Source organism: Ochotona curzoniae, unplaced genomic scaffold (genome assembly GCF_017591425.1).
Source record: "Ochotona curzoniae isolate NIBS_2020 unplaced genomic scaffold, NIBS_Ocur_1.0 scaffold_4701, whole genome shotgun sequence".
Lineage (NCBI taxonomy): Eukaryota > Metazoa > Chordata > Mammalia > Lagomorpha > Ochotonidae > Ochotona > Ochotona curzoniae.
Window position 1 is genome coordinate 62,016,482 of NW_024467122.1, and position 26,056 is coordinate 62,042,537.

Sequence of the window (26,056 nt, forward strand, 5' to 3'; positions counted from 1 at the left end):
TGCTTGCCATTTTGAAAAATCTGTGATTCTAGGTACACTTTCCTTGTGAATCTAGGTAGTATGTTAGTTTTATTTACATTCAAGAAGCAAATAGCATAGAGGTGTCTTCCTGCTTACTTTAAACTATTGTGGCATAATTTTTTCAGCAAGTTCACACCTGTCAACTGGTTTCTAAGGCTTTGATGTGGTCTCAGGGAGCTTAGGGGAGTCCTCCCTTCTCTCCTTTGGCTAAAGTGTTTCTTGCTGATGTTTTTGGCACCTTGGCAGCCAGATGATTGATTAAAATAGTTGTTTGGTTGACGTATTGGACATCAGATGAATTCTCTGAGTCTTTGTGTCTTTGTGTCATCATTAAATATTTCAGAAACATTATGAAGTGAATGCTTAGAATTGTAAAATAAGCATGTATTTTCTTCTTTTACTTACTTGAAAGAGATTAGTGTTCTATGGATTTGATTTATAGAAGTAAAACACACACATACTTCAGCAGCTTTTGTGGGGAGGCAGGGTGCAGCCTGTTGTAAAACCTGGACAGAATGCATGGTAAGTAGCAGTGCCCTCCAGGATCTCTTGGTCTCCACTCGTGTGAGCACTGTGATACTAATATTAACAAGATCTAGTAAAAACTCCAGATCTAGCTGAGAGAACTGAGACCATGCATTCCCCCCGCCACCCCCCGGTTTTCTGTCTTTCCATCCTTTTTCTCACAATCTAGTCTCAAGCACTAAAATTAATCACATCAAACTCATGGCGGTGGGTTTGTATAGCTGCAAAAACTCTGAGGGAGTGGGTCATTTCTTTCTTGGAGCTGTCATTTTGAGAGGCAGAGGAAACCCACTATACCACTTTTAAAACTGTGCTTCCCTGTGTTGAAACCAAGGAAATTAGTCAACTTATTGTAAGAAAAACGGGTTATTCTCAAATAGTTGCACAATGAAGAAAGAAACTTGATTGAAGATCCCATGAAGTCACATTACATACGCTTAAAACTGAGGTGCAGTAAACTCAACAGAGGTTGCAGACTGGCCACTGGGTGGCATATTCTTAGTAATCATCCAGATAGCAATATTAAGGCTTTGAAAACTGATTAAGCTGCAATCATCTATAGAAGGCCTGTTGTAACGTGTAGTCTGAACTCATCCAGATCAATCGCTTGTGGGTACACAAATGTAGGTATACCTTATAGGATTAAGAAGAATCTGTTTAATAGCATACTAATCAAATGTCAGTTGTACAATCATCAAGTGATGTCTTTAAGAACCACAACATTTCTGAACGGATAAATACAATAAGTAAAAATGATTGTTGAGGGAGTCTCAGTAACAGAATAGAGAGGAAAGTGTTAGTGAACTTAAAGACAGGTCAGTAGGAATTTTCCTGTCTGAATAATGAGACGAAGAAAAAAATGGAATGCTTCAAAGAGCTGTGTGCCAGTAACACAAGGGTGTATGTTTGTGTGATTGATTCCAAGAGAGGGAAAGTAGTGTGATACAGAAAACAAATGCAGAAAATAATGACTGAAAACTGTTCTAAAATTTGTCGAATTGTACACCCAAAGTGAAGAAAATGTTATTTTTTTTAATTGTCTGAAAATTGAAACAAAAATATTTGAAATGGAGCAGAGTATTGTATGATTACATGGGATTTTATTTCATAATAGTGAATCCTGGAATCCTTTGATGTTGAGAATTACTGGCCTCACAGTTACTACAATATTCCATTTGATCTGAATTGATAATTTGAAGTGTGAATAGTGATAGCAAGAATAACTAATTGTCATTTCCTTCCAGTTTTTTTTTCTTTTTTAAGGGTAATTCTTTATATTTTCTTTCCTATATGTCTTATTTTCTAAGCTCTGTATGTTTCCTGCTTCTAAGGGACTAGAGAAAGACAGTAAGTTATTTTCTACTTAAAGAGCTTTTGATACATTGGTAAAAACTGACGGCTTTATCTAGATAATTCTAGTGATGTTCTGTTAACTAAAGAAGCTAATTTGATAGATCTGTACAAATTTGGTCAAGTTATTAATGATCTTACTTCAAATCATTGGTCAGTATGTGAATTTTGATAGTACCTGGTTGGATTTAGATATAATATAACAATTTTTTAAGCAAATTGCTGCTCCTTTCTAGAATGTTTGGGTTGTTGGTGAGTATTACTGACACTGATTTCATCTCCAGATTGTTTTTGAGTTTTCAAAACCTTTTGTTCCCTCTGCCTGGCTAATAAACCGTTTTGCTGTGAATGGAAGAATGTTTAGATTTTCATTTTCCTTGTTAGTGGTGGGTCTTTTTTTTCTTCTTTTGTCATATATTCTTGTTTCTGTAATTGGTTCTTCCTGACCCAAAACTCAGCCTTTAAATTTAATTTAACAAAATGTTGGCACTTTTGAAGCGATTTTTAAAAAAAGATTTATTTATTTTTAATTGGAAAGTCAAATGTACAGAGTGGAGTAGAGCCAGAGACAAAGATCTTCTGTGCACTGATTTACTCTCCAAGTGGCCTCAACCACCAGAGCTGAGCTTATCTGAAGCCAGGAGCCCGGAGCTTATTCCGGGTTTCTCCATGTGCATGCAGGGTCTCAAGGCTTTGGGCTGTCCTCGACTGCTTTTCTAGGCCACAAGCAGGGAGCTGGAAGGGAAGCAGGACTTCCAGGATTAGAGCTGGCACCCATATGGGATCCCGGCACTTGCAAGGCGAGGACTTTATCCGCTAGTCTACTACACCAGGTCGCTGAGAAGATTTTAATGTTGGAGAGGTGGAAGTGAAATTAGTAACTAAGGTGTGGTTTTAAGATGATTTGTTTTTGTGTTTCCAGCCTTGTTCCTTGCGATTGTATGTAAGTTCCCGAGTTAACGACAACTAGTTGAACCTTTAATAGAGTAAGTTTTGTCACTATTTACATATAGCTTTTAAAAAGATATTAATTCTCAGAGCATTTCTTTATATGCATGTTTTTCATCTCATACTCCTCATGCAGTAATTTGAGAAGTGCTATTATGTATGTCTTACATAAAAGGGGTGAAGACTTACAGCACCTAAGTGACTTTCCTGAAAGCATACAGTTGAGAAATAGTTGAACTGTTATTTGAATCCAAACCCAGAATATTTACTTTTAGGTTGATGTCATTTCTGTCTCACAGTACTGTCATTAAAGAACAGACAGAAAGGAATCTGTAAGTGGTATCTCCTCAAGGCTTGAATTTGCCATTTGTGCAGAGGCTTCCACCGATGTTGAACATCTTTGTGTGTTTATCAGCCGCTTTTACATCTTTGGAAAAAAAATCACTTGCCTATTTTTTTTTTTCATTAAAGAGTATTTTTAGTGTCCTGTGGTACTTTGTAAAAATTACATGATCCGGTAGTTTCTGTTTTCAACTTCATTTAATTGTCATAGTAACCAGTTTACCAGACTTCCTTCATTTTTCTTTTCCTTCTTCCCCTCCCGTCACCTCTCCTCTCCTCTCCTCCCCTCCCCTTCCTTTTCTTTTTCCTTCCTTCCTTCCTTCCTTCCTTCCTTCCTTCCTTCCTTCCTTCCTTCCTTCCTTCCTTCCTTCCATCCATCCATCCATCCATCCATCCATCCATCCTTTTCTGTTTTTGATATCATAGCAGTGACACACAAATTTCACATGGAGCAAAGAAGAAATTATTAGAAGTCTTATAGTAATTCATAAGGTTGGGGCAGGTATACACAACAAGCATATTGGATTGATGCGGTTCCTTCACTTAAGGGAAGAAGCAGTTTTTCCCTGAATAAAGAAATAAAAATAATCTGAAATGTGTGAATGTTTACTATGGTCATTAGGGTGCTGTTTTGTAGCACCTGCAGTTTTCTTATCAGAATGCTCAGGTTTGAATTCTGACTCTCTTCCTCTTTCTAGCTTCCTGCTAATGCACATCCTAAGAGGCAGTGTTGTTGGCTGAATACTTGGCTATCTGCCAATCTAGTAAGGGGAGACCTGGATTGAGTTTCAAGTTGTTGGCTTAGCTATTGCATCCACTTGAGGAGTGAATCAGTAAGATGGAAGATGTGTGAGTGGTTGATGTATCTGTCGCTCTGCCCTGCCTCATCCCTGCCAAATAAGTTTAAGGAAAAAGTAGTGATTATTTTCTCAAATTGATTCTTGTGAGCTGATAAACTGTAAAGTAATAAAACTAGGGGGGTTGGGAAAAGGATTTTCTGTACAGATTATAAGATGTTGTGTCAGCTATCTAATGGTAGGGGGAAAATGGATAGGCAATGGAGTGATCAGGAGATCAAGTGAGAATAGGGTGGAGGAAAGTGAGGTAAAGAGGTCATTTCAGGCTCAGTTTTCTTATGACCTCATTAGGTTTGGGGGTAATTTTGACTGCCTTGGAAAATTGTCAGTGTATCTTGTATTTGTTTCATTTCTTTTGTTCTCAGGTGTTACACATTAATCTGCTTTTTAAAAACAAAGGGTATATCCAGTTTGTACTGGTTTTATTTTGGACTTGCCATTCTTTTAAAATTTTTTACATTATCATTTTTTTATGAAAGTTTTGTAGGTATAGGGATTCCTGCCCCCCTCCTTTTTTCATCATTATGTATAAGTAGTTGTTATCTCTCTCTCTGGCTCTCTTGCTCTATTTCTCTCTCATACATGATTAATTAGACATGGGAGAAAACCAGTATTCCTGACATTCTAAAAGGATTTTATCTTTTGCTTTAGTACTGTCATATATGGAACAAAATCATATGATATATTATAGTCAGCACCGAATGTATGATAAACTGTGTTTAGGACAGCTGGAGAAGAGCCAGCGTGATGGCTGTTAAACACCAGCGTCACATTTGGGTGCCTGTTTGGGTCCTGGCTGCTCCAAGTTTGATCCAGCTCTCTGCTTTATGCTCTGGGAAAGCAATGGAGAATTGCCAAAATCTTTGGGAACCTGCACTCATGTGGGAAATCCTGAAGAAGCTCCTGGCTGCTGGAATAAACTAGTATTTGTAAGAATTTGATTAAAAACCATTCAAATGAAAAGTTTATACATATATATATGTGTGTGTGTGTGTGTGTGTATCTATATCTATCTATCTAAATTTATTTATTTGAAAGGCAATTTTTGACACAGAACGAGGTCTTCCATTCACTGGTTCACTTTGCAAATGGCCACAGTGGCCAGAGTTGAGCTCATTCGAAGCCAGGAACCAGGAGATGTTCCTGGCTCCCACGTGAATATGGGGCATCCTCTGTTGCTTTCCCAAGCACACACAGATAACTAGATGGTGAGTGAAGTAGCTGGGACTAGAACCAGTGCCTAAATGGGATGCTAGCATTTGCAGTTGAAGGATTAGCCTGATATTCCACTGTGTTAGCTCTCAGAAAATTTATATTCTGATGTTATTAGAAAGGGATAATAGAGGTTAGCATCTGACTTAGTTGAACCACTGCCTGCATAGCCAGCACATTCCGCATTGAAGCACTGGTTCAAGTGATTCCTGGTTATTCCTTCCATTTCCTACACAGCTCCTTGTTAAAGACTGGGAAAACAGCAGAAGATGGTTCATATCCTTGGACTCCTGCACTCAAGTGGGAAATCTCCATGGAATTTTAGGTTGCAGCTTGGGCCTAGCTCAGTCGTGGCTTTAGGGGCTGTTTTGAGAATGAATGAGTGGATGGAAGAATCTTCTCTCTCTTTCTCTCTCTCTCTCTCTCTCTCTCTCTCTCTCTCTCTGTCTATCATTCTGCTTTATAAAGAAATAATAACTTTTTTAAAAATTATTTTTTATTTTTCATCATGTAGTTCCTTAGACTCATGGATTTCCCCTTTCGCTTTCCTGCTCCCTTGTCTCCCACCCTCTTCCCTAGTTGTTTTCCTTTGTTATAACAACAGTAGAATCCTTCGACAATAGTTGCAAGTCTACCATTCTTCCGTTTAAGTGTATCATGGCATTGTAGGTACAGACAGTTGTACAAAGTCCAGCATCCTATTGTCAAGAAAGAAATGAGGTCTTTTAGAAAAATGTGGGAGGTTTTATAGCCATTGGCTCACATAATCTGGTTAGGAAATCGGATCAGGGGAAATGTTAATAATACAGAAATGCCTGGGTATCATTTTGTACTCTCACACATCAGTCTTTAGAATCTTCTGCCCCAGGTTTCCCGCCAAGAATCAACTAACTGTAAGTGTGCTGTTCTCATTGCTGTATTTGTGCCAGGACTTTTCTTCCCTTAATTAGCAGAGAGCAATAAATTTCAATTTCTGGTAAAAAAATGACAAATAGTAGAGTTTAAAATGTTATTTGTTGTTTTAAGAATGTGTTTTTGTTATCTTTACTAAGAAACTGCTTTTGGAGGAGGAGAAAGGAAAGCTAGAAGGATTTTATTTTTAATTAATGCTTGATCAAGTGTATTTAGAGCTACTGATAAAACCTGGAAATATGCAAGTATGTTCCTGTCATGTGTTTTATAGTTGGCCGAGTGAGGGCACTGAAAAGGTGATTTAGCCTTTGCCTTCCCTACCCCCTTACAAATCAGAGAAGGTCAGAATGTGCTGCAAGTGCTGATTTCTGTTGGGTTAACTCTCCTCGTGCTCCTGACAGAAGGTTAAGGCTGTCTTCTTACCTTCTTTATGTGCTATTTACTCAGAACTCACTCACAGACTTCTTGTGTTTGTTTTAGTTAATTTGTTTTTAGGTACATCGAAGGCTGCCTTCTAGTATATTATGGCTGAGTGCCTACAGCCGTATTCACGTCTCTGTTCGATTGGTGGTTTAAATCAGAGTACATTGATGCCTGTGTGCCTTAAAGTACAGCTTAGATTTTTCTGTGTTCCGCTTGCCTGTGATGAAAGTCTTCTACTACTTAATCCCATCTCTGAGATCCAAGTTGGTTTTTTTTTTTTTTCTGATGATATGTAGAGTCTGTTAATACTTCTTTTTTTTTTTAATACATATATATTGCATTATATGTGATACAGTTTCATAGGCTCTGGGATTCCTGAGTCTTTTAATACTTCTGCACTTTTGGTGTTTTCTTCTTTCCGTTTTTGTTTCTGTTAGATACTTGCACTTAACTGCCCTAAAATCCTTGGTTTGGTCCTATCTTATACTGTTGTCTCTGTTGTTTGGATAGTTCATATTATGGAAACTTTTAAAATTCTTTCAAAATAACTTAAGCTTGCAGGTTACTTTTGACGTCATGCTTCAGCATCTTCTCAGGGAAGTCTCCAAGAGGTTAGGTTTGCTCTTCAGCTCCCTTCTCTTTAACGAGCTTTGCTCTTTCTCTGCTTGTGCTTAGACACTCAGTGGCTCTTCATCGCCTTGGTGCACATGAGCTTTTCAAGAATTATAAGATGCAGTTATCTGTACAGCTTAAAGTTTTATTTTTTTAAGGACAAGAACAAGCATTAATTTCCCTCCTTTTATATTTACAGTATAAAAGTTGCACTGTTGCTCACTAAGGTGCCACAGTTAATAAGATGTTCAGATATCATGCTTGGCTACCATCTAGACCTATAACAAAGATCTTTGTTATGCGTTCTTATGTTTTTAACCTCTGCTTCAAGCATTATTTCAGATTGCTCTTAATTAGCTTTTTTTTTTTTTTTTTAAAGATTTATTTTTATTATTTTTTTCATTGGAAAGGCGGATATACAGAGAGGAGAGACAGAGAGGAAGATCTTCTGTCCGATGATTCACTCCCCAAGTGAGCGCAACGGGCCGATACTATGCCGATCCGAAGCCAGGAGCCTCTTCCGGGTCTCCCATGCGGGTGCAGGGTCCCAAAGCTTTGGGCCGTCCTCGACTGCTTTCCCAGGCCACAGGCAGGGAGCTGGAAGGGAAGCGGGGCTGCCGGGATTAGAACCGGCGCCCATATGGGATCCCGGGCGTGCTAGGCGAGGACTTAACCACTTGCGCCACCGCGCCGGGCCCCTCTTAATTAGCTTTTGCAATAAAGATTGCAGTATAGTCTCTACATAAGTCTCTTCTACCTCACTTTCTCCATAAGAAATTTTATTATTGTCTTTTAAAGTATAAAATGATTTTAACTCTTTTTCAGGGCTTCTTTTAAGAAATCATCTTCACTTTGTGAACACATAGTTGTAAGGATTATTCAATTGTTTATCTCCCCACCACAGAACAGTTTTTTGATGCAAAAAAAAATCAAAAGAATTCTGATTTGTTTAAATTCTTATGCAATGTGAATTCCAAATTTTCCAAATACTGTGGACTGTGTATTTGTGCATCTGTCTTGACACGCATGATGACTTTTGATACTTTGAATTAACCATTTGGGGTGTGTGTGTGTGTTTATGTATCTTAATAGGGTTATGAAGGAACTGAGTTTTTTACTGACTATATTCTTGGCACTTGTGAAAGTTACTGTAGTCAAAATCTGTGCTAATGTGCATTTAGGCTTGTCATGTGTGTTTTAGGAGAGGAATATATAGGGTACTGAAGAGTCTGAATAAATGTACAGGATCCAGGATTCATATTCTGATGAAGAATAATATGGAAATTGTTAGTATTCTTCTATGGCTTAATGTCTTTGTCAGTATGCTATTGGAAAATGTCATTGAATTTGAAATCATACCAGAAGGAAGATGGATCACTAAATTAGTTCAGATTTGCTAAAAGGAAATAATCAACAACACTGGTACCTGGGGAAGAAAGTCCTCAAGTATGAGTGGATTTCTTGATTTAGGCTAGATTTGCTGTTGTTTTGTAGTGGCAACAAGACAATTTTCTAAACCTTTCTTTTCTAAAGCATTCACTTGAAAGGTACAGTTAGAGAGGAGGAGACAGCAGTAGTGCTAACACTAACATTCTCTGGTTTGTTACTCACATGCCAGAGCCGGGCCAGGCTGAAGCCAGGAGCTAGGACCTTCTTTGAATCTCTCTGGTGGGTGCAGGGACCCAAGCACTTGTAGTACCTTCTGCTGTTTCTCAGGCACGTGGATTGGAAGTGAATCAGCAGGGACCTGAACCCTGCCTATATGGGATGCTGGCTCAACAGGTTTTGGCTTACCCTTCTGTGCCAGAATAAAGGCCCCCTTTTTAAAGCTTTTTAAATGTTTAGATCGTATAAAACTAAGGTTCCCATTAAAAGGAAATGTTTTGAAGATACATGGTATGCACATTTTTTTTGTTACTCAAATTTATTTCAAAAAAAGAAGAGTTTGCTTTTTGAAGACATTTTAAAAGTGTTTTTGGATAAGTTTTATTTATGATACTGCAGTAGTAACAACAATTGCAGTAGTTTTGCAACTTCATTACCTATTATTTTATACCTGTCTGCTCTCTCCTTTATGTGACAAGTTAATTCCTCAAGCAAAAACTACCCCAAATAAAATGATGAGCTATGAAAAAGCTCCCTTTTTATTGGTGAATTGCATAATCTGTGTATGTGAATCTGTGATGAGGTCTTAAGTATTAACTTCTACAAATTAACCTATTATTTTCACAAGAGCATGATGAAATTGAGGCGCAGGACGTTATTAACCTGACACTTCTGTGTTCAGTAAACCGAACACATTGGAAGACAGAAAAGTACAGTAGACAATAAAAGGAAGGTGGGTATTTTGGCCACAAAGTAGATTGAACTAACTATTGGAATGTTTAGTTAACTAAATAATTTCTTAAGTTTTAATACATTATTGCACATTAAATACATAATAATATATTAAAAACTAAATAAGTAACTAGCTTTTAATACATTAAAATTGAATATAATTTTTATGAATCTTTTGTGTCTTGTTGAACCAACTAGTTCTTTACCTTACTTACTTTTTGTCTCTCCTTCAGGTAGAGAAATTAGGTGTTACCTCTTTGTGTTTTTTTCATTTTGGATACACGTAGGAATAATTCTCAAGCCTTTGCCACAGTGAGAGTTAATCATGGTGATGGAAGCTAAAATGTTGTTTCATGCTAATTTTACAGTGTGTATATACTGTAGAAGTTAGACAAAGGGACTAAGTTAAACAAAGATCCAGAGCTACTGCCAAACCTAAAAACAACAATGGCACAAAGAAAAGAACAGAATGCAGGGTCCAAAGCCAACAAAATCCAAATGTAAATTTGCTAGTTGACAGGCATTACATGTAAATGGTCTTATTTTGGCAACTCTTAGAGTTAAGAATACCAAAAGATATCACTTATACAAAAGCAAAAGTAATTGGAATTTTTTATAAAGAAAATGGTCTTTTGAAATTTACAGTAGCCATTTAGTTAATATGAATAATGTTTCATTTCACTTTTGTTAAAATTCGTTTATTGTTTACTTGATCACAATACTAGTGTACTGTCTTTCTTCATATTTATGAAAGTTGTTTTGGGTGACATAGAAGACATGACCATTACATCAAAAGCTTACTGAATACATTTTTTTCTAAACCTTGATTTAGGGCCCATCATTAGAATCATTCTTAGTATGCTTATAGCATCTTTCAAATTGTGAATATAGTTTCTACTTTCAGCCAATATGTGATCATTTACTTGATGCAATTACTAAGATACCCTTTCAGTGTTTTTCATGGGAGAAAATAAAGCAGACCCTTTGCTTGTTGTGAGACTGGCTAAACTGTGTGGCCATAGGTAAAGGGAAACAAAGGAGCCAGGCTTTCAGCATAAAGGAAGAAGTGTAGCTCAGTGCTGCCTGGAGCTGGCGGAGCAAACGGCTTCTCCCTGCAGCGAGCGTTCCCAAGCAAGGAAAGTGATGGACAACTGGGAGAGGCAAAGAATCAGCACCCAGGTGCTTTCCTCAGCTTCTCAGAATTTTAATGAAGTACTCAGTAGGGTCAAAGATCATGTCTGCTAAAGTGAAGGGAAAATCTGAAGACCTAGCAAAGGCAGACAAGGCTTGTTAGGAAAGAAATGAAAACCTCTATCTCTCCTTGAAAGGAAACAAAATGGAGTTTTGAGGATCCCAGAGCACTCAAATGGCTGTTTTGACCTTTTTCTTGTTCTGTTCTGAATGTCATCCCAAAAATCAAAGAACATGCTACCATCATTGGTAATGTTACTTTCCAAAAACCTGGAAGTGGGGCCAGTGCCACGACTCAACAGACTAAACCTCTACCTTCAAATACTGGCATCCCATATGGACATCCCAGGTTGTGTCCCTGCTGTTCCACTTCTGACCCGACCCGCTGCTGGGAAAGCAACAGAAGATGGCCTGAGTCCTTGAGTCCCTGCTAGCCCTACTGCCTCCTGCCTTCGGATCTGCCCAGCCCCAGCTGTTGCAGCCATTTGGGGAGTGAACCAGCTTATAGAAGATCTGTCTCTCCGCATGTCTCCTTTTCTTTGTAAATCTGCCTTTCAAATAAAAATAAATCGTTAAAAATAATCATGTACAAAAAACTGGGAGAGTTGTGAAATAACTGCTACAGCCGATAAGCATTCCTGATGAAAAGAATGAAGCTGAGCTGAAGGAAAAATATCAAAAAAATATCAAAAGAATACAGCTGGATCCCGAACTAAAGCCAAGCAGCTAAAGAGGGAATCATCCAGGCTGAAAGAGCAAGAAGGAAGATGAAAGGATAATGAAGATGAAAATGGTGATGAGAAACAAGTTGGTTCTTGCACAGTTTTTTCTTGTTTGTAAAGCATTTAATCTCCTGTACACAATTTAATTTTTTCAGAGAACAAATTGGGATGCTAAAAAATAAGTAAAGGAATGACAACGGAATATTTGTTTACAAGATAATGGCTAAAGGAAATGTATATTCTTGTTTTATTCAAAATATAGAATTTCTTCTGAATAATATTAGTTTTGCCTCACTAGATACAATTTTTAAAAAATATCTATTATTATTATTTTTTAATTGCAAAGTCAGATATACAGAGAGGAGGAGAGACACAGATCTTGCATCCGATGATTCACTCCCCAAGTGACTGCAATGGCTGGAACTGTGCTGCTGATCCAAAGCCAGGAGGCAGGAGCCACGAGCTCTTCTGGTCTCCCATGCGGGTACAGGGTCCCCCACCTGGGTGCAGAGTCCTAAGGCTTTAGGCCATCCTCCACTGCTTTTCTAGGGCACAAGCAGGTAGTTGGATGGGAAGCAAGGCCACCATGATTAAAACTGTTGCCCATATGGGATCCAGGAGTGGTCAAAACAAGGACTTTAGCCACTAGGCTACTACACTGGATCCACTTTTGATTGTGACTCAAATATAGGAGATATACTCTCTTAATTTATTTTAAAACATTAAACTAGTTTTTATTTATTTGATGTGGAGAGACATAGACCCTCTATATGCTGATTTACTCCCTAAATGCTAACAACTGTTGGGGCTGGACAGGAGCTAGAGCTAGGAGTTGGAAATATAATTCATGTCTGTTGCGTGGGAGTAGGAACTCTGACTTGACATTATTGCTGCCTCGTAGCTTCTGCGTTGGCTGAAAACTGGAATCAGAAATGGGAGCTAGGAATCAGGCATTCTGATTTGAGATGTGACTTTAACTGTGAGGCCAATTGACTACTCCTTAGAACTTGTTAAGTGGCTGTACAGTATTGTTAAATATAATACATCTTGCACAGCACATTGCTGAAGCTGTCTGCTTTTTCAAGACTGATAGTTAACGTCCAGTGAACCACAGCTTCTGGTCATTGAGGTCATTTCCATATCTCCGCTGCTGTGAATCATGGAAGCACAAATATCTGTTTGAAATACATTAGAGACATATCTAGAACTGAGGTTATGGCTGATAGAGTAGTTCTGTTTGTAATTTTCAGAAGAAAGTCTATACAGTTTTGCACAGAAATCATAACATTTAATTTTCCTGTTACCAGTACCTAAGAGTTTATTTCTCCACACCCCTGCTTACCCGTTATTTTCTGTTATGTCCACCCTAATAGATGCGAGGGTATGCAGTTTTCATTTCCATTTACTTGATGATTAGTGAATTCAGCCTTCTTTTTTTGTGTTGGCCGTGTGTAGAGATAAGATTCTTACTTCATGGAAAATATTATTTTAACCGATTAAATGCTAGTCAAGTAAAAGATTGTGAATCTTGAAGCATTTGTGATTAAGTTTTATTGCACACAACTGAGAACACATATTTAAATAATTCTAATGAAAATATATAGTGTCGGTAAGAATATCCAGTGCTTAACTTTGTTTGGAATTGATTTTTAAAAAAAACTTATTTTCAGGATCTAGCATTTAGCTGAGAGGTAAGATGCTTGTGAACATTAGTACCTGGCTGCTGTCTGATTTCAGCTGCCTGCCAGTGCTGACCCTAGGAGGCAGCTCTGCTGCATAGATCAGGTAATTAGGTTTCAGGTTTCTGCTGCCATCTGCTGTCTGGTCAGCCTGAGCCAGTCCTGGCTGTTGCACTTGTTTGGGGGTGTGGACTAGTTAGTGATGGAGGACTTAATTATTGAAAGTCACATACAGAGAGAGAAAGAAAATAACCCATCTACTGGTTCATTTCCCAGATGGTTGAATGACCAGGAGCCAAAAGATTTTTTTTTTAGGTGTCCCATATGAGTGTTAAGGGTCCAAACACTTTGGCCACTTTCTCCTATTTTTCCCAGGTTAATAGCAAGGATTAGATTAGAAATGGAACACCAGGACACAAAGCAGTACACATGTGAGATGTCAGCCTTGCACTCAGCAGCTTTACCCACTGCGCCACAGTGTGCCCTTCCTCTTATTTTTCAAACATTATAAATAACACAGTCTTACTTCAAAAAATTTAAAAAACACTTTAAAGGAAAAATGTACTAGTTCTGCTTTTTAAAAAATACAGCCAAACATTTTCCCCCTAAAGATTTATATAAAATAGGGCCCGGCACCGTGGCCTAGCAGCTAAAGTCCTTACCTTGAACGTGCCAGGATCCCATATGGGTGTTGGTTCTAATTCTGGCAGCTCCACTTTCCATCCAGCTCCCTGCTTGTGGCCTGGGAAAGCAGCAGTTGAGGACGGCCCAAAACTTTGGGACCCTGCATCCGTGTGGGATACCCGGAGGAAGTTCCTGGCTCCTGGCTTCAGATTGGCATAGCATTGGCCATTGCGCTCACTTGGGGAGTGAATCATCGGACGGAAGATCTTTCTCTCTGTCTCTCCTCCTCTCTGTATATCTGACTTTACAATAAATAAATAAATCTTTTTAAAAAAAGATTTATATAAAATACATAAATATTGGAAAGACAGATCTAAAGTAAAAAGGAGATCCACTTGGTTTACTCTCCAAGTGACCACAGCAACTGGAGCTGAACCAGTCCAAAGGCAGGAGCCAGGAACTTCTTCAGATCTTCTATGCAGGTGCAGAGTCCCAAGGTTTTGGGCCGTCCTCCACTGCTTTTTCATTGCCATAAGCAGGGAGCTGGATGGGAAGTGGAGCAGCTGGGGCATGAACCAGCTATTTTTGTTATTTGGAGGTTTTTATCTCATGTTTTACTCCTTAGATAGCTGGTCAAAGGCTAGAACTAGGAGCCGCAAACACAACCTAGCCCTTCCACATGTGTGACAGAATCTCAGTTACTTGAGCTTTCACCATCCCTGTTTGCATTAGTGAGAAGTTGGAATCAGTTCTAGCTAGTTCTAGAACTAGTTTTAGCAGAAGCTAATACTGGGTGTAGAACTCTGATGGGGGATGTGAGTATCTTAACCTCTAGCCTAAACATTTCCAGTTAAGTTCCTTAGAGGTTTATTTTGAAAATGGCATTATTTGAGTGCATAAATTTTAATATTTTCAAAGGTTCACTGATTCCTGTTTTTCTTAAATGATGATGAAGTGCCGTACAAGAGGCTCTTCCATTTTCTAGAAGTTTGCATTTTCCTCGTAAAAAATAAGAAAAAAGTTGATTTGACATAAACATCATTGTCTCTTTAGCTAAAGAGCCTTTAAAGAATAGTAATTAATTTCATATTCTGTTAGTATTAAGTTTGTTGTTAGACTCTGAAAGGACAACACCCTCAGTGTCATTTATTTTGAAATAGTAAATTGTACTACAGATTTAACCATGGAGGCTGTTTGCTGGCACAGGCTGTGCATATCCGGGCCATTGGGAAACCAGTATTTGAAAAGGCAGTGCAACAAATGGAAAATCTAACTGAAACTCAGCCATTTCTTTTAGCAGCAGATGGCTGCCTCCCACAGTTTTCCTCAGTGGGAAGATTGCCAAATAAATTTTCTAACAATGGAAATATGAAGGTGTTCCTTGCAGGTTCTTTTAGCTTGCAAACTGAGCATTTACTTTTTGATAGACACTGTACCAGAAGTCTTGCAAATATGCTTCCATTTAATCAGATTTGTTCTTGTGAGTCACTCATTTTTATTAAATGCCTTTTTATGGAAAGAACCTGTATAGGATCATCGCATAGTCAATGTCAAATGCGTTTCAGTCCATTGCACCATAGGAATGGGTTTTTATCAGTCTTTCCTCCAGTTTTGATAGTTATAGTGTTCACTGTATTCTCATTTTGCTTTTCCAAATGGAGAAAGTCAGCAACTTGAGAAATTGGGTATTCATCTTTTCAAATTCTTTGAGTTGAATTAGGCCTTAGTTTTTTTTTTTTTTTTCCCCTTGCTGCTCTGCCAGGCACATAAGCAGGGGAGCTGGCTGAGAGTGGATCCATGCGTGTATAGGATGCCCGGACTGCAGGTGGAGGCCTAACTTGTTACCCCATTGCACTAGCCACTGGACTGAAGGTTTTTAAGGAGGATTATGACTGCCTCATCCAAAGGCCACAGTACAATCTCAGAATGAGTGAGATCCTATTTCAGGAAATATTGCCAAGTAGAAATATTTTGCCCTTGCCGTTACATTTTTTTCTTAAGTTTTTTTTTTTTTTAAATAAAGTTTTATTTATTTTTACTTGAAAAGGAAATTTACACAGAAAGCACAAACAGTGATCTTCCACCCACTGGTTCAGTCCACAAGTGGCTGCAATAAACAAAGCTGGGTTGGTCTGAAGCCAGGAGTCTGGAGTTTCTTGTGAGTCTCCCACATGGAACCATGGGTCCAAGGACTTAAACCATCCTTTTTCACTTTCTCAGGCGCATCAGCTGGATGGGAAGTAGAGCAGCCAGGACCCAAATTAGTGCCCTTATGTGATGCCAGCTCTTTAAGTAGAGGTTTAACACACTACACTATGGCACCACTCTTTTTCTAAAATATTGTAAATACTTGAAAGGTTGTGTGTGATGCATAGAAAATACTTTAAATGAAGTTTTGGAGGGGAGATTGGCTGTTTTGTTAAAATTGCTTAGAAAACAAAATTTTGAGTTTCTAGCCTTTACATATATTTCATGATTAGCAAGGAATTGTATCTATAACATTTTGTTTAGCTCCTGTCTGCTTTATCTTGGTAAACACATTGTATTATCAGAAGGAATGAACAAGATCATGTGGACACATAAAAATATTCTAAGACAATTTGAGTACTTTAATGAAGATTCATAATACAAGAAACTTTAATGAAAATAAATGAGCAAGAATTGATTGGCTTATTGGCCGTCTCCTTCTTAGGTTTTAGACAGTGATATACAGATGTGTTTCAGAAGAAGGGGATGTTTTTTCACCTTCTGCGAACGGGTACTAGATGGGTTCTGGTGGTCAGGAGTGTCATTTGGTTAATGAAGCATGGCTTAAATCGAGCAAGACAAGGCGCACCATGTATTTGAAGGTGCTTTTGATGCTCGGGAACACTCATCTGGAGAGTTTCAGTACTATGCAGATGACAAAAATTGCCAACTTTGTTATCCTTATATGCAGAAAAGTCCAAATGATGTGGAATGGTTTCCTACATGGGAAACTGCTTATAAGTTGAGAGGAATAATTACCAGTGTTGTAGAGCTCTGTTTGTGTTTCTTCAGAAAACAAGTGAAAGCCCGCTAGTACAAGCTGTTGTCTTCTTTAAAAGGGAATAAAAGACAAGAGGAAGGTCCAACTGCACGTTTTCATGAGCCTATATAATCTCAAGATGACATCCTGTATTAAATTTACTGATGAAAAATAAATGTGTCTTTCAGTTTGTATCAAAAAAAAAAAAAAAGAAAAATTTGTTCAACTTCGGGGAAAATGGAAACGCAGCCAGGAGACCATGTATTAACAAAAAAATGACTAGAGCACTGGAAAACTGTGGGAGAACTAGGGGAATCAGAAAATCTCTTGGATGCTAATTTACCAATTCAGTGAAGTCATTCTTCAAAGACTCTGTCCATCTTAGGCCTTTGGCAAAGATATTTTCTAACCACAATACATTGAATCTGATAGAGCATAAATCAGATTAAGTAACTAGAATGTGGATGACAGCCATACATATGCCAGATATTATGAGTTAAATCACTGAGATTTCTAAATGCTCTCATCTATTTCTTAATTTCTTGTTCTGTAAATATCTACAGGCTTCAGGACTTGCAAAAGAAATTCTTGTGGCTCTTAGTATCTGTGATTTCCACAGGTTCAGCCAACCAGAAATAACAAGTATTTGGAAAAAAAAGTTTCATTTCCACCAAACATCTTGTTCTCTAAACAGAGTATAACAGTTATTTGCGGAACATATACATTTTGTTATGTGTGAAAACTCATATTGAGGTTGTGCAATCTATAAAGGAGGGTATTGACAAATTTGTAAAACTGCGATCTTGTTCAAGAGCCTGGGCATGTGTGGATCTGCGTCACCCAGGAGATTCTAGAACCACTTCCATATGGATATTGAGATAACTGCACTGAGACCTAGGGAAAGAGAGAAAGAGCAAGGAAAAAAAAAAAAAGGCAGTGGACCTCACTGTTGCTGATTTGATTATTTTTAAATTAGGTAGAATATAATCTATACTAATTTGTACAAAATTCCTCCAATATACAACTTTTCATTTCAAATAACCAAACATCACTGGAAAAATCATGCTAGCACTGATGCTTTGATACTGGAAATGTCTTCAGAAAACACATATTCTGAAAAAATAGCAAGCTGTTTTTAAAGTTGTTTAATTAAAAAAAAACTGATTAATTTTGATCGATCAATTGATTGTGATGGAGGCAGCTGAAATGTTTAGATCTTTCACTTCCTTTCCCAAATTTGCTTTTTATTTTCAATATTTTTTAAAAGATTTCTTTATTTTTATTACAAAGTCAGATATACAGAGAGGAGACGACAGAGAGAAAGATCTTCTTTCTTATGGTTCACTTTTCAAGTGAGTGCAACAGCCAGTGCTGCGTCGATCCGGAGCCAGGAACCAGGAACCTCCTCCAGCTCTCCCACACAGGTGCGGAGTCCCAAGGTTTTGGGCCGTCCTCGACTGCTTTCCTAGGCCACAAGCAGGGAACTGGATGCGAAGTAGAGCTGCTGGGATTAGAACCGGCGCCCATATGGGATCCTGGTGCATTCAAGGCAAAGACGTTAGGTGTTAGGCCACTGTGCCGGGCCCTATTTTCAATATTTTTAAATGGAGTTATTTTCATGATTTCTTTTTTGAACTGCATGCTAGCATTGGATGACAGAATGCTATTAATAGCTATGAAAGAAAAAAACCCTGCTTATTTTGAATCCTATAACTTAACTGTGAAAGTTGATTATACTAATATTTTTTGGTGGAGTCTTTCGGATTTTCACTATATAAGATCATGACATCACGTGTTGGCTAAGGATGTAGAAAAAGGAGAATACTTAATACTGTTGAGAATGCAAATTAATACAGTCATTTTGGAAAACAAAATGGAAAATCCTCAAAAAGCTAAAGAAAAAGAGTTAGTCATATGAAAATTCCATTCTGACTTAATACATTCAGAGGAATTGAAATCATTAAGCAGAGGTGATATATGCTTCATGTGTATTTTTTTAATTTTTATTTTTGGTTTAAAGTCAGATATACAGAGAAAAGGTGAGATAGTGGGGCCTGCCCAAATTAAAGAAAGGAAATCCATCATTTGCAATAGTATTAAAGAAGGTAGAAGATATTTATTATATTTTCATTTTGACTGTTGTGTGCATTGATGTGATAAAGCAGGATTTATTAGATCTGCAATTTGATATTTTTCACTAATTTTTTTCTTTCTCAGCTGCTTCTGGTACTGTACATGTACTTTTGATCGTCTAGTATTATCTAGCAACATAACTACTCTTTTCACATTACATGGTATTTTTTTCATATTGAATAGAGTTTACTAATTTTTATTTATTTTTCTTAACCACTTTTTCCCTTGATTCATTGCATTGTTAAGCTTATTTGGTATAATTATAACTGTGGAAAGTATACTTTAAAATTATAGAATTTTCTGATTTTTGAATAATTTCTTGCTTAGGTTCTCTGATTCATTTAAACCCCATTTTTTTCTTAATGTGCTCAGTTACATATAGCTGCTGTATAATTCTTTCCTGTGTGTTCCAGTGTTGTTATCTCCATGTATGTTTGCATGGAGTGGTTTTTTCCTTGAGTGGTGGTGATGGTTTCATTTCGGCACACATCTAGTGGCTTTCTGTTTTCCTAGTATAAAGTGTGGAACATGCACTGTGGAGGCTTTCATTTCTGTTCATTTCTGTAGGCTTATTTTTGATATGGTGAGTAGTAACACTATTTGTTGTTTATCTAAGATTTAAGCTTTATGCTTTGTTAGAGGCAGGTTGGCAGAAATCTCACATTATTTACCCATCCATCTTCTTAGTCTCTTCTGTGGTCCCCAGCAGCTGACATTGTGCTCGGTTATTTGAGCCTTCTGGCTGTTGATTTCAATAGTGCTCCTGATGTTTTTTTTCCCTGTGTGTTTTGTGTCAAGTCCAGTCAAGGATTTTTGAGGGCAGATTGAATGTAAATTATTGAACCTGCTCCAGTTGTAGCTTCCTCTTTTCTGTGTCTTCACTCCTTAATTTTCAACCATACTGTCATCCCCGAGTTTTACTTTCTGGATCCTTAAGAAAAAAACCCAAACAACAACAGCAACAACAAAAACCTAAGTTTCTGATTATGTAGCCAGCACATGTTGTTAACTGGGGGAGGGCCCTCATTGGACAAAGCATATGGATTTGGATCTTAACCATTGAGACTGTGCTTTGTTCTTTCACTGTTAACACTATTAAGATCCTTTGTAATTTCTGGCTAGTTTTGTTCAATCTTGTTTGTCTTTGAATAGTTGATCTAGAAATTTTTGCACCCATTTTTAATTAATTTTTTGAAGATTAGTCCAATGTAAGTTGCTTTGTCATTACTAAAACAAGAAATCACAATTTTTAAATTAGCGCTTTGAAAGTACGAACTAGCTGTGATACAAAATAGCTTATTTTGATATTTCTATGCATTGGTAACTTTTATTTCTGTGCATTGGTAACTAGTCCATATTGATCTAATTTGTGAGTGAGTCTGCCTGTCTTTTTAAATATATTTCTTAAATACATAGGTTTGAACATTGTTGTTTCTTAAATCATTGAATTCAGAATGATGTTATTCTATATAATTTGTTTATTGTCTTTTAGATATATTTAGAACTGTGGAGAAACTATCAGAAAATTTTGTCTTAAATTATTATAATTTATTATATTATAATTTTGTTACCCTTTATAATAACCATTTAACAATATTAAACCCCCCCCCCCCCCCCCCACCCCCCCCCCCCCCCCCCCCCCCCCCCCCCCCCCCCCCCCCCCCCCCCCCCTGATAAGTGTGTTTAACTTGAGATGTACCCATTTAACCAATATTATACAATATATTGTTGTTAACTATAGTATTTTGGAGTGTGCAAATTCATCAGTCAGTCTTATGTGACTGAAGCTTTTCCTCTGTTGGATAACATTTGCTAACTTACTCCTGTCCCTGTCTTCTATTACCTACTTGTGTTCTATTACATATTTGTATGAGTCTGGTTATTTTAGCTACCATAGAAACATAACATTCAATTTTGTGTCTTCTGCCCTTATCATTGTGACAAATATCTACCTTGATATAGTCTTGATTGTTGTTTTTATTTTAGGATTATTTTATAATTTTGCACCTTGCACACTTGAGTGGTAAAACAACCACCAACATAAATAGAAGTTGAAAAAGCTTTTGAAAATGGTATTTAGAATTTATTAATGGATTCTTAATTGTTTCATAAACATTTTTTTTTACCCAGTAAAAATTCTCTATACTTTTCTTTAGTCAACTGTTGACCTCAGACACATCCACAAAGTTAATTTTTGTCGCCATGATTTTGGGTTTCTCTGCTTTAGCCTGATGTATAAATGGAGTCTGTCTTTGTGTTTTGGTTCTCTGGCACAGCGTGTTTTTTAAAATATTTATTTCTTTGACAGGAGGAATTTTATATCCTCCTCCACTGATTCTCTGCCCAAAAGGCCACAGTGATTAGGGCTTGCAGGCTAAAGCAGGAGCCTGACATTCTTATCTTGTCTCCTGCATTGGTAGCTTGAAGGAACCCAAGTGCTTTTGCCACCTTCTGTTCCTTTTCAAGGTGCATCGGCAGAGAGCTGAACGTAAAGCAGAGCAACAGCGACTCGAACCAGTGCTCTTGTACAGGGTGCCAGTGTCACAGAGATTTAACATACTTTGCCACACATCTGGTTCTAGAATAGTATTTTTGAGGTTTATGTATGTTATTAGATATATTTCTAGTGCATTTCTTTGTATTATTGAATAGCATTGTGTTAAATGAGAATATTTTAGACTAATAATTTTCTGAATTGAAAATTTTCTTACACAGACAGTGATCACTTTCCTCGCTAACTTTAAACAGCTTCAGGAATAGTGTGGATACTGAAATAACATTCTGATATAAAGAGAACTGTTTACAAGCAGTAGATACTTAATTTAAGTTAAATTTAATTTTCAAAAAAATTTCAGAGGCTGGCATTGTTGTAAAGCTGCCACCTGCAATGCTGCCGCCCCGTATGGGTGCTGGATAATGTCTGCGCTGCATTGTTTCCCGTTCAGCTTACTGCTACAGGCTTCAGAACTTGGCAGAGGTGGCTGAAGGGTTTGCACCACTGCCACCTGCTTGAGACACCCTGAGGAAGCGCCTGGCTTCCAGTCTATCCAGAAGTGTCCTTCAGGGTTTTCCCAGAGTTGAACCATCTGATGAAAGGTCTCTCTCTCTTTCTCTGCCATCCTTCTGCTCCCTTCTCCCCTCTCTTTCTCCCTTTTTACCCTTTCTTCCTCTCCTTCCCTTTCTCTGTAATTCTGACTTTGAAAATATATAATATATCTTAAAAATTTTTTAAACACTTGCCAGGCGATATTGAAATTTAGACATCTGATATTGTCAGTTTTTCTTTGCTTCTAGAATAAGTATGCCTTTTCTCTCTCTGCCTTCCCCTCTATTTTTAATTCTGACTTTCAAATACACATTAAGATTTTTTTTTATATTAATTGTATAATATTGAAATTTAGACACCTTATCCTGGCAGTTATTTTTGTTTTTTTTAGAGTAAATGTGCATGAGTGTTTTTTTCTATTTGAGCACAGTACTAATGTCAAGTGAGTGGCTTCTTATTATGGTTCTCTTTGTCTTGTTCATCAGTTGTACGCGTTATGAAGGCTGTCTTCTCAAATTACCCAGTGTCAGGGACAGTGGAGAGAATCAGACCAAGTTAATAAGTTGATAAGTGAAAAGCTTTAGCTGCTACTGCAAAAAAAAACTACATTTGCACTAAGTAGGTTTTTTTTTCCCCATTAAATTTTTTCTTTGTATTCTGAAGTGTTGGTGGTATAGAATAAGAGCTAAACATTGTCTTTGCTCTTGAATGAACTTGAGTCCACATGTTATATGTCATTCACATAAGAAACAACAGAACATCTCTACTGTGTGTTCTAAGTATAATATCAAGTTTGAGGAAATCCTACCAATGGTTGGAGAAATAAGGCAATTTGTAGTAAGGAGAGGGAATTTAAAGCGATCACTATGGAGCTGGCACTGTGGTAAAGCAGGTAAAGCTGTGCCAGCATCCCCTGTGGCTGCCATTGCTTGCTCTTCTACTTCTCATCCAGTTCCTGGGATGTGCCAGGGAAAGCAATAAAGGTTGGCCTAAGCGCTTGGGTCCCTGCACCCATATGGGAGACCCGGAAGAAATTTTGGACTGAATTGTTGAAAGTTTTAAACAGAGAGAACAGAAACGGCAGTTTTGACAGTAAACATTCATAGAACGGATGAGTGAATATTCTGTTTTAGGTTGAAGAATCTGAGGTTTATTCTCTTGGCAATGGAGAAATGCTTGCTTTTATAATCTGGTAATATGCTTTTAAGAAATGTTTTAGGTTACAGTGGCAGGACATTACAGGCATATGCGTTATGAAATTGTGTTTTAGGAAGAGTAAGGGAGACTGTAGCACAAATATCTACATAGGTCCATTATGAAAGCCCAGAAAAGAAAAGTGGCTTAGAAGACATTATGATCAATATTAGAACTCATAATAATTAAAGACAGTTCTAAGTATAAGATAGGGCATGGAGAAAGGGATGAAGATTATATAAAGAATTTGGGCTTAGGTATGATGGATTTGAAATGAAAGCTTTTAACAGGATTTGGAAATTCACAGCCCAAAATACAGAGCCAATTTAAGTCTGGGGATGTGCCTTTGGAAATCACCATTCAAAGAGAATAGAATCATAAATGAGCAGTTCAAGAGGTAGAACAAAGTTAGAACATAAGACAGAGAATGTGTACTTTCACATTTATTTCAGATGCAATATGAAGAAGTGATAGGGGATGGAAAGAATGCCCTAGGGTTGTATGAGCAAGTCCCGGAGAGGCAAGTGCTCGAGGGTCAAGGTAACAGATTCAGATACTACAGACAAAAATGGGCACGTACACAGTTTGTCACTTGATTTTGTAAATAAAATGTATTTTAACACATCTACTCTAGGTTGTTTGCCTATCACTTATTGCTGCCTCTGTATAATACCAGTAGAATTCAGTAGTTGCCATTCAGGGTAATTAGCCCTCAGTTGGCTATAGCTGTCTGGCCATTTACTGGGAAAGTTTGCTGATCTTTCCTCCAGAGACCTAAAAAAGTGAAGATCAAGAGAGCAGCCATTACGTTGTTTGGTTAGTTTGCCTTTGATAACCTGAAGGACTTCAGTTTTACTCTGTGAACAAATGTTTGCTGAGATCCTGATGCGCTCCTGGGCCTATGGTTTTGCTGGAGTGATCAAAGAAAAGGTTCAGTAGTGAGAGGTTCATGGGGTCAGTTGATAGGAAGATGTGAGTTTTCTAAGTATTGAAATAAATGAGTAATAATTGGAAAGGTATTAGGAAGAGTTTTTTTTTTAATATAGGAAAAAATAAGCAAGGGAATTTTTGCAGAATTCTTCTGAGAGGCAGTATGTTGCCATTATAGGAATTAATGGGCTAAGACTTGAATGCAGGGAGTACACAGGCCTCATTACAGGAAATGAATAGAATTGTTTGTGGAATTAAGTTAAGAATAGTAATTGCTCACACAGCTGTTTTTAAATAGCAAATTGTGTTAGGTAATCAGCAAAATTTCACTGAAATGTACTTGATAGTTATGCAGAAACTGCTTTATTGGTACTGACTTATGATCCTAATGGGCAATATAAAAAACAAACTAAAAACCTTTGTGTGCAATTTTCACATTGGTATTGTATTGTATTTTTTTGTTTGCTTAATCTGTAAGTGCAATTGCAATGCTTTCATCTTCCTTTTGTAACCACCCAACCCAAATATAATTGTCTTATTCAAGAGAGACAGCAGCATGAATTTTATGAGCTCAAGAGCAATGAGGTGTGTTTTCAGTTAAAGGAATATTTGATTGCCCCTCTGTTTTTCTCCTTTTACACAAAAATGAAATGTTTCATGGCTTAATTTAGGTTCACTAAATTGTTTTGTTTGTTTCATCTACATGTTGATTGATCTTATCTCAGTTCCTTTTTGTGGATTTGGAATTTTTGTTACTACTACTTTATTTAAATTTATTATCAATGTTTTAGCTAAGACTCTTGCTAGTGGAATTTTTTTTTTATAGACTGCAGTTGTGTATATATCTGTATATGGATATTCGGCATCAGTATTTCGAGTTAGTGTTGTCCCATTCACATAAGATACAGAAACCTTTTGACCTTAAAGATGGATTTACCACATTGTTCTATACAGTAGTTGTAGAATGTATTGCATCTGAATATATCGTGAATCGTAGGGGAAAATTTTTTTCTGCTTCAGGTGTCTGTGTATTCAGTGATGGTGAAAGGCATCTTCATACATTGGATCTGCTGTTCTTTTCTTCCTCCTGATGCAGATTTCCCTTTAGCAACATTTTCTTTCAGCTTGAGAAATTTATTATTTCTTACATCTAAATTTTGTTGATAATTTTTCAGTTGTAATTTACTTGAAAAATGTCATTGTATCACCTTCATTCTTGAAGAATTTTTGTGAGGCATACAACTTTAGTTGATAGTGTTCTTCCCTCTACCGTAAGCCCTTTGAGACTTTTTTTCATATCTGCTGGAATCATATTTCTGAGGAAAAGTTTGAAGTAATTAGAATTGTGATTCTTCTTTATATAACATGTCTTTGGAAATTTTCAGGACATTTTGCATTCCTTTTTTATTGTCAGCAGATTGACTGATCTATCCAATTCTTTGTGTGTGTTTTCCTGTATTCACTCTGTTTGGTTTCACTGGGTAGAGTCTTGACCTCCCTTAGGTCGCAAAGCCCTATTTGTTTTCTTACACTCTGTTTTCCTCTTGTATCACAATTAACATGCCAGGATAAATGCTTTGTCAGACACACATTTTAGATCAAATCTTATTTACTTTCAAATGTGAACTTCTGCTACTTTTGAAAAAATAGAAACAATAATTCATCAAAAATAAGTTTTTTGTTTTATTATGTTTAAAAAATATGGGCATCACATTCTTTTGGGAAGTCTCAGCCTACATTTCAGCTTTACTGCTTACTACATACCTTTTTGTTAAGTAAATTCAGAGTTCCATTCTCATCAAAATATTGATAAGTCCTCAAACATGTCAAAAGTTGTCACACATTCCTATTCTGTTATTTCTTAGCCCTATTCATCTTTTCTCCTATCTAATGATCTTCTAATTATGAATTTAGCTAAGAATGAAAATCCTGTCCTCTGTGAGCTGTTCTTTAATAACAGTCTAAATTAATTACAGTTCTCCAAAAATTAA

At 37.2% G+C, this 26,056-nt stretch overlaps 2 protein-coding genes across 12 annotated transcripts in view; both read left to right on the plus strand.

Annotated features, from left to right (window-relative positions):
- Positions 1–26,056, plus strand: part of TCF12 (transcription factor 12) — a 318,581-nt gene that overhangs the window by 81,743 nt on the left and 210,782 nt on the right. The gene's annotated exons all lie outside the window — the stretch shown is intronic.
- On the plus strand, positions 7,907–8,838 carry LOC121149237 (U6 snRNA-associated Sm-like protein LSm5). The gene is given in 3 exon segments (XM_040969737.1): positions 7,907–8,591; positions 8,594–8,611; positions 8,614–8,838. Coding segments are annotated over 3 exon segments (183 nt in total). The 5' UTR covers positions 7,907–8,467; the 3' UTR covers positions 8,655–8,838.